This window comes from Talpa europaea (genome assembly GCF_964194135.1).
Source record: "Talpa europaea genome assembly, chromosome: 14".
NCBI classification, from domain to species: domain Eukaryota; kingdom Metazoa; phylum Chordata; class Mammalia; order Eulipotyphla; family Talpidae; genus Talpa; species Talpa europaea.
Window position 1 is genome coordinate 46650739 of NC_140082.1, and position 12756 is coordinate 46663494.

General features: G+C 38.0%; 1 protein-coding gene across 2 annotated transcripts in view; it reads right to left on the bottom strand.

Moving 5' to 3' along the window:
* Positions 1-12756, bottom strand: part of PCNX2 (pecanex 2) — a gene marked incomplete at its 5' end in the record, with an annotated part of 252346 nt that overhangs the window by 79495 nt on the left and 160095 nt on the right. Inside the window, one exon of one of the 2 annotated variants that reach the window (XM_084252977.1) lies at positions 965-1072. In XM_084252977.1, the coding sequence (XP_084109103.1) occupies positions 965-1072 (108 nt within the window). Of the gene's footprint in view, positions 1-963; positions 1073-12756 lie in introns of both variants that reach the window. The other variant, XM_084252976.1, reaches the window with a different exon arrangement.

Here is a 12756-nt window from a genome sequence, read left to right on the forward strand (position 1 = left end):
AAGTTTAGGGGGCAGGATCAACCCACTGAAATGTGGTCATAAAAGTATGTGCTGGGCTCAATCCACCTATTTAACAAGCTCTTCTGCGCATTCTAATGCAAGAGGTCCCCGAACCACTTCTTGGGAGAGATTAGTTTATAAAGTGAAAATTCAGTGGGAGAATATAAATTTCTTAAAGGAAAGCCTTTTTAAAGGCAAATTTCAGACTTCAGTCAAGAATACTTTGGCTTAATCTTGCTTTTCAAGGTGTTATTATTTTAAAGAATTAATCTCTCCACATACACAGTTCAGCCTTCTGTGTCAAGGTGATCTTTACAAGGAGCAGCTCAACTGTTTTGAAGTAAATTATAAATTATTATCATTATTGAAACACTTAAAACAATACCAGGAAGTCAAATGAAACTACAGGTGATAAGACTAGCAATTGGAGATTAGCAATTACAAAACAAAACTATAAATTATCTTATTAGTTTTCAAAAACATTTGACTATTTCTGTTGTATCTGATTCTGGGTTTTTGAATATTTTTCTAGTATATGATAACCACACAATATCATAATGTTATGTAAGGTATAACAGTATATTAAAAATACAAACTCTATCCACATGTTTAATAACAACAAATTACTTGCTCTTTTTTGCACAAGTCAACCAAATTATTTAAACAGTAAGTTTCCATTCAAAAGACAGGACGGCTAAATGCAGATCTGGGCATAGACATGAAAGAATCAGAAAAATTAAAGCAACTCCTGAATATGCATTAAGAAACAGGAAGAATTCAAAATTAAGAAACATGTTTTAAGGCTAAGTGGCCTAAAGGGAATCCAAAGTGCCTCCCCATGTCCCCATTAAAATGTAATCTTAAAGACTTTAAAATATTTTTATTGCCAGAGTTCAATGAGAAGCTCGCATCTGTAAAATGTGAATCTCAGCTCTTGGGTGAAAATAGAAGCAGAAAGGATATGAGGGATTGCAAAGAGCTGAGCAAACACGTGAAATGAAGATCCCCAAGCCATCTGCCAAGGAGCCACATATGTCATGACGAACTGTAATTTGTGAAGCAGGTCCCCGAGCTGAAAGCAAAAGAAGAAAAAGATTCATCAGACATGGCATTCAGACAAGGTCATTCCAGACCCACATGTGGTTGTTAGGCAGGGGCAGTGAAACGATTTGCCCACTTGCTTATTCTTACCTTCTTTTCTCCTACATGCAAAACAGCCCTTGAGGGATAGTTTAAAACTACTTTACAAGATGAAAAGAAGAAACCTGTTGTGGTCACTATTACCAAGTAGATTATTTCAGTCCCCTGCGAGGCTGCATCTCTTTGCTTTCCTTAGAGTAACACAGCAGCGTGGTCTTCCCATCTTCACTGGGGTCAATATTCAAGTGGTGATAATCTTCACTGGTGACAATATTCAAGTTCTTGTGTATTAAGTTCATCATATGTCTCCATCTGCTCTTGCCAGGAAAAACAGCCCCCTGCCTTTGACTTGCAAATTATACAGCTAGGATACGATAGCTGTTGTATTTACTAGATAAACCAGCACAGGAAAAAGGTGAATTCTGGGGAGAAATAGAAGGTAGAGAAGAGAGACGTCCATGGACCAAGGATGAACAAGAAGGACATAGGAATACAGAATATGTATGTACTGAGGAGGCTGGAGAAGAATGACTGGTCTGGCTGCAGACTTCTACTTTGTGGTAAGAAGCGGTCAATGAATCCAACAAGGGAAATCCTTCTGCTGTGACTTCTCCATGTAGTCAATGATATCTTACCAGGATGCTCCGAACTTTACACACACTTTTCATCCATATTGGAAACTGCAAATGCTTTATTTTTTCTAGCAGAATATGCCAACATCATTATAATAAACGTCTTAACCACAAAGATGTGCTTGTCCCTAGACTGACTAGCATATGAGACAATAAAATACATTCACCAAGACCACGGGTGTGAAAAGAGGAAAAAATGAAATTCTTAGTTATGCTCAAAAGGTATTTACATGAAACATCAGAAGACCACAATGAATAGAAGGTAGAACTGGGAGATGGGGTTTCAAGGAAACAAGGTAACTGAGCCTTTCAATGAAAGTCAGACTTGTGATTTTGGAGCCAAAAGACGAAATTACTCTTACTGTCCTTGAAGGTGTAAGGAGACAAATGAAGTTAATTAGAATCCTCTCCAAGTCCTCCTCTGTTCTCTTGTCTGACCAGAGAGATTTTCAAAAAAATATCTGGGTTTGGGAGAAAAATGTTAACATATAATTAAACATCATCACACAGGCTATAGAAGGTGAACTGAATATAAAAGTTCTCTCAACAGTACAGCAAGCGAGGAATTCTTAAGAAGTACAGATTTCTGGTTATGTATAGAACTCATGGATCTAAATGTGTCCATTAGGGACTCTTGTCACAGATGTAGCTGAGAGAGACAATGGAGAAGGGCAGGGGAGAGGAAGAGAGGGAGGAGAAAGAGAGAGAGAAAGACATAACGAAGTAACAGTCTGGAAAACAAAGAAGGTTAAGAAGGAAGGGGAGGGCCTCCCCTGGTGGCGCAAAGGTTGAGTGCTGGGCTGTGAGGCTGCCCGCAGCCTCTGCAGCGCCGGTTCGTTCCCCGGCCGGCCGCTGGCGAGGGTCCCACAAAAAAAAAAAAAAAAAAAAAAAAAAAAAGAAGGAAGGGGAAAATGACTGGAGTTGAAGAACTGTTTAGGAATACGAATTCTGGCATTGGGAGACAGATGTTTTTCACTGAAGCCTCACATTCTTTACCATTGCTCACTTCCATCAACTACAGAGCATTGATTTCAACTGGCTTCAAATTCTTTTAGAAAGGCCACTTTAGTTTTAACCCTGGGTTTGGTTTAAGCTTTCTGAATCCATTCTGGATGGGATGCCAGAGCTCTCGGGGCCTGCGAGAGTCTGGTAATCGAGAGAATGTCATTTACTCTATTATGTGACTTGAGGTCACATCTCTCAGGCTCACATAAAAACGTCTTGTTCCTGTCACCTTATTTTCTTGAGTCAATAGATGAAAACTACAGAATAAGAAACAGAAAGTTCTACCACAGACTCAAACTCATGACTAACTGGTGTTAAAGGATGTGATTTCCTTTAAAGGTCAATATCATTTTCTTTCTTGCTTTTTTTTTGTGTGTAGAACTGGGGTGTAGGCCAGAGGTGCAGGGGGTGAGAGCATTCACCAGGGACAGAGTGGGGAGCAGAACTGCCAGATCTACTTAAATACATTGCTGAGGGGAGTAGCAGGCATGACAGGAGAGATCTGCTGCGCCATATGTGGGTTATCTCCCTGGCCAGGGGTCGAACACAGGCCATGGTGGTGATAGCAGTGAGACTTCATGCCTAGGCCACCAGGGAGGCCCCTCAATATAATTTTCTTTTATTCCTACCCTTAAGTCAACCAGAGGAAAAATGCACTAATTACCAAAGAGAAGGCATTCATACAAGAGACTAGATTACATCAGAAGCAAAAGTACTGAAAAGTTGGTAGTGGGCTCTCTTGTATGAACTTGCTCGTTGGAACCTAACTACCAAAATGACTCTGAATCTGAAACCCTCTAGTCATCCCACCATTAAGAATTTTTCATCTAGTTATTAAGAATTAACCTTGTGACTCACGTCTAAGTGAAAGTACAAGCATGAACAAGATGCCTTATGTGATGTATGACAGCCCCTCCCTGCCCCCTACCCAATTCCCTAAAAATAAATCATGGGTTATGGAAAGTTACTACTATTGGATTTTCCAGTGTATGAATATATCCTGGGAGGTGTTTAAGCCATCTTCTGAAAAAGCTGATAAGTAGGTCAGGCTTAGCAACTACAATCAGACAGGCAGCCCCAGGGAAAGGCTCATCTGCAAGTTTAAAGCTCTAACAAGTTAAACTTTGCTGCATTATGATTAAATGAATCTATTACAATTATTTTTTGCCTAGCACAGCAACTTGTATTTACACGCAAGCAAAACCAGCAATCAGACACATGCGCTCTCATGAGCTAATTGCAGCCAAGGCCCCAGGTATCTCCACTCTTCCTGTGTCTCCATGTTCCTTTTTTTTTAATGTATATTGTGAAGAATGTAATACAAGCTTTGTAAAAGATTTTTCAAGTTCATAAAATAGGCTCTGCTGTTCTTACCCACTGATGAAGTCAGTGCTCCAGTGCCAGTCCTTTATAAAGTGGTGATTCCTCCACAGCAAAGACATTTTTACTTATTTATTTATATTTTCTTACATCATTGTTCATTTTTGTACAGTATTTGACTTCTCCCCTCAGGTGTAGTCTCTGAAGTTCTCCCACCACCACAGCACCTGTGACCCATCACCATTGTTCCTTGTGCTCTTCCCTCTTCTATTTTGACCCCCTCACTCTTCCTCCCCCACTGCATCCCTCAGATCTATGTTCTGCCTGCAAGTTTTGTCTTTTTCTTGAGCCTTTGCTTTCCCTATGGTCCACCTATAAGGAAACCATTAGATAGTTTCCTTTTCCTTCTGACTTGTTCTGCTGAGCATAATCCCTTCCAGCTTCATCCATGCTGCTGTGAATGGCATGAGTTTATGTTTTTGGTTGCACAACATAGAAATTTAATATTCTTCCATGAAACCCAACATAAAAGAGATGTGTCGATGTGTAAGATGTCCACACAGAGCTTTATTTAACTGAGTGGACTTGAAGGCACGCTGAGTGGATGGAGTCCCAGCTCACACCTATCATGGCAGTGATAAGGTACCTCCACATGGTGCCCTTGGGGACCTAAATGGCTTCATCTTTGTTAAGGAATTCAAACAGTGCCTGGCAACTCTAAATGAATATGAAAGTTTGATAAATGTTAGGACAAGTGGCTGTCATGGTATGAGGATGTACTTAGCTCAGAATCAGGAAACGCTAGGGACCCACTCCAAAACAATTAAAGCTTACCAAACCAGATCCTCTCATTTTTCAGAGGCACACAGACTCAAAAGGCTTAGTGGGCTGCTTAGGTCAGACAAGAAATCATTTGCCCATGTGAAACCAGAAATAGAATCCCGTTTCTCTTTCTAGTGATCACCAGTCTTACCATGTCCCCTCAAGATCACCAGCTTTGTCTACAGGAGAACAACAGGACAACGTGCCCAGTCTGATGTAGCCAAGGAGCTGTGTCCTCTGCTGAGGTCTTCCTGCTGACAGCAGGCACAGGATCACAACTGGGACAGGACAGACGCTGGCTACAGGTACCAGCAGGGATTTCTTCATGTGCACAGTGAGCAAGGATTCTTATCTAGCCTGGAAAATCCTTTCAATATAAATGCCCAATGAATAAAACACCACCCAGCAAGCTTGGTGACATTCGGGTGGGTGTCAGAAACAGACTGACTCACTGGGTTGCCTGTTTGACTTGAATGCACAGCTCCAAAAAGAACGATGAGGCTCACACATTTTCTCTCTATAAATATGAACAGGTGTGATCCAGGTTAAAAGGACTCAACTTTGTCTTTCTTTTTCAGGGTAAAGTCAGGTGAAAAATTTGTAGATATGGAAAAAGTTATGTGTAGGCATAAAGTGAAACCTAAATATCAACCAATAATGAGAAGAGTATAGGAAGAAGTAATTTAAGTGCCATGTTAGGCCATTATGTATAAAATAAGACCTTTAAGATAAGAGTTAGTGGAAACTGCAATAGCAGCACCTTCTAAGCAAGTACTGCCACCTGCAGTAAAACATTGCTTTGTAGTACTTGAAATAGAAATTGCATTTAAATCAACTATGAAGTTGTACCTCCTTAGATAGTTTGAGGGCTCTGTTCTTATGACGCTTATCTCAATCCTAATGGGTAGCTTCCAAGATTTTAAATCTCAGCCCCATTAAAGCACAATAAACTTCACAAGTACATCTGTAAGAAAGAACAAAATCATTTGGGCCTTTTCCACTGAAAACTCTTGGACAAGAGTAAAGAAAATCACAATGGCATAATTTGGGCTATTTGCCAAAGACACCATAAATATTCTCATCTCAAATGACCTTTTTGGAAATATGTCTTCAATTAGGCATCTGTTATATCTCTGCTGACCCAATTTGCATAAATCCACAAACCATCTTTTTTTAAATAACAATACAATTATTTATTACTCATATACTACTGTTTTTTAAATCTTTTTTTAATTGAATTTTTTATTTTCTTACATTGTTGCTCATTTCTGTACAATATTTGATTTCTCCCCTCAGGTGTAGTTCCCGTAGTTCTCCCACCACCACATCACCCATGAACGATGTGTCACCTTAGTCTCTTGTGCTCTCCCTTCCCATTTAGACCCTTCACCCTCAATATCCCCTGCCGTATGCCTCGGATCTATAGTTTCCATGAACCATCTTAAGAGAATTCTCATCAAATAGAGATGACTCCAAAACATTTTCTTGCTAGTACATTCTGAACTAAGGCAAATGTCATCTTTACACTGGGGATTCCATCTACTCCCCATTCTATCCCCATTGAAAAAGCTGACCATTTATTGAACACACTTATGTGGGGTATTATCTCAGGGAGCTGCCCTTACATGCACTTGATTAAAGTGTAATTAATTACCCCTCCCAACACAAATAACCATCTTTTCTCTTATGGCTTCAAACTTACTAACCTCCCAGGGTAATTCTAGAATTTACTATTATTTTTATATTTTTTGTCAGTTTCAGCTAATTTCCTTCTCAAAAAACTACGCACTTCAATTAATATAACACCCAATTTTTGACTTTCAACATTAGAACATTAGAGGCATACATGTCTGAATGAAGTCCCAGAAAGGAAAGAACGTGGAAGGAGCAGGGTCTCATAAGTGCTTGGAATAGAGGTAACAAATGGGGAGAAAATTGGAGATTCAAGTGGAAACAGGTAAATAAATTCAGATAGGACACCAGTGATGGCTTAAAAAGCCAGGAAAAAAAGAATTGGGGAAAACTACCAGATATTTTAAGACTTAGGCAGTAATGTGGGGAGTAGAAAAATGTTCAAGAAGGATTGGAAAAAGTAAAGCTAGTGACATCTCAATTGTGGAACACCACTTTTTTGGGGGAAGGGGAACACCACTTTTAAAGAATAACAGATTCATAACCGCACATAATTAAATTTTGGGATATTAGTAGTGAAACAAAATATTTACAAATAAGGATTGACAACATGAGTTGGAAAAGTTAAATAAACATTTTTTAGGTGGAAGTTTATAATTGGGAACAAAGATGAATTAGAGGACCAGAAAGAGGTTCTACCTCAATAAATAATGTGCTTTGGGAGCCTATTAAACAACACACAGTTTAGCAAAATTCATGGACTTTGGGGAGCATGGTAATGCAGAAAGGTTACTATCCCACAGTAAAAATAATATAAGTAGGGCCTCCCTGGTGGCGCAAGGGTTAAGATGCAACCTAGAAGCTATCCACAGCCATTGCAGCATGAGCTCCATTCCTGGCCAGCCAGGGAGCAACGCACATGGCGCAGCAGACCTCTCCTGTCTCACCCTGCTCTCCTCAGCAGTATACTTCGGTCAATTTGCCTGTTCGGTTCCCCACTCTGTCTCTGGTGAATCCTCTCACCCACCCCCATACCTCTGGCCTGTACCCCAGCTCTTGTATGCATAAATAAATAAATATTAAAAAAATAATTAATCTAAAAGGTTATAAGAAAAAAAGGGAATAGTTGAATTAAAAAAGAAAGGAATGCTTCCAGCAGTCAGAACCAAAGAGAGAATTTGAAATGAGAATGGTAAACTTCACCTAACACTATGGCAATCCTAGATGCACACAAACATGGATATGGAATGTGGGAGATGAGGACTTGGATCTTAATGGACCTGAAGAGCTGCCATTAAAAGAAGAGCTGTCTACAAAAAGAGAATTAGAAAACCCTACCTCCCAGAGCTGGGAGCTCAGCTGCCTGAGTTAAGGTAGAGAAAAACAATTGGTCACTCACAATACACTAAAGCTTCAAACTTTCAGACTTCAGAAACAATTCTACAACCAAAGTATATAGGTCTCCTACAGCAATCTCCACTGAAGAAGCATATAATTATGAAAGGAACCCAATAACCTCCACCTGAAGATCGGCGTGCAATAAAAACTACAAATTAAGCTAGCAAATGAGCAAAGGAGAAGACAATCAATAGACGCAACACACAGGATAAATAACATTCTAAGAATGTGCAGTAGTACAAAGAAATAAAGGAATTTAATAAATTAGGAAAGAACTGACTTAAAAAAGAAACATTACTGAAAGTAATATAATATGAAAAATAAACAAATGGAATTGAAGAAGAAGAAACGGAATTTGGAAGAAAACTTCCAAATATAAAAGTGGAAAATGAAGTCATTAAAATAAGTACCCCTAGAAGCTGGTTTAAAAGCAGATTAGTTATAGCAAAACAGAAAAATATAGAAATGGAAGGTCTGAGCAAATTATTTTTTTATTATTTTATTTTATATAATTCTTACAGCATTTTTCATTTTTGCACAATGTATTCATTTTCATTTTGGTTATATTCCCCATACAATTGCACCCCCCTTATTTTGACCCTAGTCCTTCCTCTCCCTGTACCCCCCTTAGTATGTCTCTGGTTTATAGTTGCTTGTTGATTTTCTTTTTTACTTTGTATTAATTAGACTTTTCCCTGGTCCCTTATTTAGGTTTTCTAAATTCCTGCTGTGAGTGAGACCATCGGGTATTTTTCTTTTTCTTTCTGGCTTATTTCGCTGAGCATGATCCCTTCTACTGAGGAAATTCTTTAAAACACAGCACAGAAAGATGAAAATGTAAAAAAAAAAATTCTAGAGAAAAAGAAACACAGAAAAAGAAGCTATGACATATATCCAACTGCAGTTCTCAAAGGAAAGTACAGAGAGAAAATATTTGAAGGACAAATGGTTCAGAATTTTCCAGATTTGAGGAAAGCATGAGTGCTTATTGAAGAAGCACATCAAGTTCTACCTAGGATAAATACAAACTCACACTGTATTGCATGTTGTAGTGAAAATGTGTAACATCATAGAGAAAACTCTTTCTTACAGTTTGCCTACAAAGCAATTGTGGATGGGCAGCAGACTTCTCATTAGCAAAATATGTGCCACAAGCCAAGGAAACAATGCTTTTAAGAAGAAATGTCTATCAAGTTTGAATTTTATACAGAACTCCAGTATCACATAAATTTGAGGTAAAATGAAAGACCTTTTCAAATAGACTGAACTTATTACTTATACAATTTTTCAGAAAGAACAATTAAAGAATGTCCTTCGGGAAGAAGGAAAATTATTCCTAAAAGAGAAATGAGATACAAACATAATTGTGAGAACAGAAGCAGTTAAAATGTTAGAATCACAAGAAGATTAATTGTATAAAGGGTGACTTATCTGAATGTGTAACCAGGGACTAGTACTAGATATCATAAATATTTAAGATCTAAGCAGGGAGGGAGTAGGAGCTAATGTGTTTTGTGTTTGGATTATATGAGAAGAGGGCAGTTATCTTAATTTTATATGCTAATTAAGAGTGCTTATTGATAACTTAAGAGTAATCATGTAACCTCTGAAGTTTGAAACTTCAATGCACTTGTAAAACAAGCATTGTGATTCCCAGTTTTCAAAGGCATGGAATGAGAAAAAAGAAAAAGCATCATAAATGTAAAGCAAAAAAAAAAAAAAATTCAGAAAAAAACCAGCAAATCAGTAAACCAAGTAAATATAAATGATAAAATTCACCTACTAAAACACAGACAGTCTCAGTCTGCATTGAAAGGAAAAATCTTCCTAGATTCTTTTACAGGAAATATTAAAATGGCTTAGAAAGTTTTGATATATAAGAATAAAAAAAGAAAAGATACCAGGTAAATCTTAATTAAAAGAAAGCTTGCTTATCTATATTAATATTAGACAAAATAGACTTTTACTCAAAAAAAGGATAAAAAGCCATACAAAATGACAAAAAGAAATCATCATCAGGAGATAACAGTTTCATAATATTTGAAGTAAATAGGAATAGAATTACAAACTAAGATACAAATCTACAATTTAGAAAACCATTTCAAAAGATGCTAGTTTAATTCAACAATAAATATATAAGCACATAAAACATTTGACCAACAGAATTAGTAAGCTTTATCTAAGAGATGTGTATATTACAATCTTACAACTTAACAATAGAAAAAGAACTTATTTTTCAAGCATTGTATATTTACAAGACTTGATGACTTACTAAACTACAAAAGAAGTATTAATCAGTGCTAAGAACAGGTTTTAGGTAAACTGCTTTGCAGTTGGATTAGGTGAGTTAAAAAAGTGGTAAAGTGAAAGGTGAATCTGATTAACCTACAACAGAAAAATGAAACTTTAAAGGGAGACAAAAATGGAAGGAAGGCAGAAAGAACCAAGGGTAATATTTTATCATCTGTGAATTGCAGTTTGGAAAACTGAAGCTAAGAAGAGACATAGGAATAATAGCGGGATGAGCATGCCCAGCAGGGGTAGGCTACTTAGGCAAATGAATGTGGAACTAATAAAGGAAAATGCCACAAGCCCAGATTCTTTGATTAGCCGACCTTATGAAGCCAGACAAATGCAGAACCTAGGAGAACATGGCAGAAAATATTAGTTAGGTTCATATCTCACAACTACTAATTAGTGCACCTATAAATGCAAATGAAGTCACCATGCATGTGGAAATTTTACAATCTACCAAGAAGTAAGAATGCACAAAGCTAATAATCAGGAATTAAATGTAATCAGTGTGTGTGTGTGTGTGTGTGTGTGTGTGTGTGTATGTTTTCCCATTTTGCTGGCGGATGGGAGATCAGGTGCGTGGGTAGGTGGTTACTGAGAAAGGAGACAAGGGTAGATTTAATCACAGAAGAAACAGGAGATAATGAAAGTAAGTGGTGAGGGAGTTACTCTTGTTTTTTAAGCATCCTGCCCAAACTGACTTGGAATAAAGTGGTAGAAGTAACAGTCCAAGATATTCTCTGCCTTCCTTTTCAATCCCAAAACTTTTTTGGATTTTATATTCGTCTTCATCAGCCTGCTCTATACAGGAGATGATTTCCCAGTCTTTGTTTTGGATTTTACTTAAGAGACAGCTCTCTGGATTCTGTTTTGGGGGGCTTCCAGCTTTCTCTGAAATGTCCATTATAGTCCTATGGGTGGGAAAAAAACTGCTTTTAAGGAGAGGGCTTGAGGGTCAAGTTCAGAAGCCTCTCATTAGGACATACACTGCTGCTTTTACTGAAATGCCATTTTATTAAGGGAAACAAACAATGCAAACTTACACAACTATGAGGCACTTTCTCCATCTTCTTTGGATTCCCTCCTGTTCACCCTATCCTCTGCAACCCCCTTGGGTATCTAACTTGTATATGCTTCTGAGATTTTATACTTATATAACATTTCATCAATCTAATACATATAAGAATGCAGTGACTTATATAGTAATGTTTCATATGACAGAAATGTTCTGCTTTAAGCACTTAAATTTTCAAAGGAAGTTTTTCGAGGATATTTGAATATTTATTTTGATTCTATTTTAAAACTGTATTGTCATTTAGGTAACGCTGGTGTACAAGACTGCATAGGATTTAGGTTCACACCTCTTCACCATACTAGCACACCACCAAAGCACCCACAATTCTTCACCAGTCTCTGGACTCTCTCCCCCATTTCTCCCCACGTCTACCCTCCCACGCTGGTAGCCTCAATTCTGCAGTCAGATTTCTAGGGCTCGTTTTGGTTTAGCTTTATCTGTCCCGGTATTTTCTTTCTATGCCAAATATAAATAAAATTGCCCAGTATTTGTCCCCTTCTGGCTTAATTTGCTTGGCATAATCTATTCAAAGAATAAAGAAACACCAATTCAAAAGGACATGCACACTCATGTTCACTATTAATACAAGCAGCGCTATGGACAACTAAGTGCCCAATGAGAAATGGGTAAAGATGAGGTTTAGATATGCAATAGAATACTACTTAGCTATGAAAAGAGATAAAATCTTGCCATCTGTGACAATATAAATTGAACTGGAGGGTATATGTGGTTTTAAATTAATTAAAAACACAGTTTTTGGGCCTCCCTGGTGGTGCAAGGGTTAAAGTGTCAGCACTAGCAAGGTATCAGCATGATACCACCCAGGCAGGTGACCCACAAGGCCCAGCAGACCTCTCCTGTCTCACCCTCTGCTCCCCTCAGCAGTGTAGTTCAGTAGATCCGCTTGCTCTGCTCCCCACTCTATCTCTGGTGAATCCTCTTACTCCTGCATTTCTGACCTATACCCCAGTTGTCGTATGCATAAATAAATAAAAATAAATCTGTAAAAAAACCAAGCAAACCAAAGCTTCTGACACTCTTTCCCCCACCCACCAAGCTAACAAATTTCAAGTAAAAAGTAAAAGCAGATACTGACGGGTGAGGGTACAAGAGCCTGCTCAGAGAGAATGCTAAGGTACAACAAGGACACAAGGACTAAGGACTGAGTAGAAATTAAGCTGACATTGCTTCTGCAAACCAGGCCAGAACCTAAACGCAAGGTATCCTTCCAAGATACCTTATGGTACCCTAATAGTAACCATAGCAGAAACAACAAAAACCATCCTGGCTTAATCTCCTAACTAAATTAACTCACAACCCATACTCATATTAAAAATCTAGTAGAACACGACATGCTCAGATCCAGTATTAAAAACTATTTACTTTATTCTCCATGTCCTTCACAAGATGTCCACCTTCAGAAATAAAACTATAAGG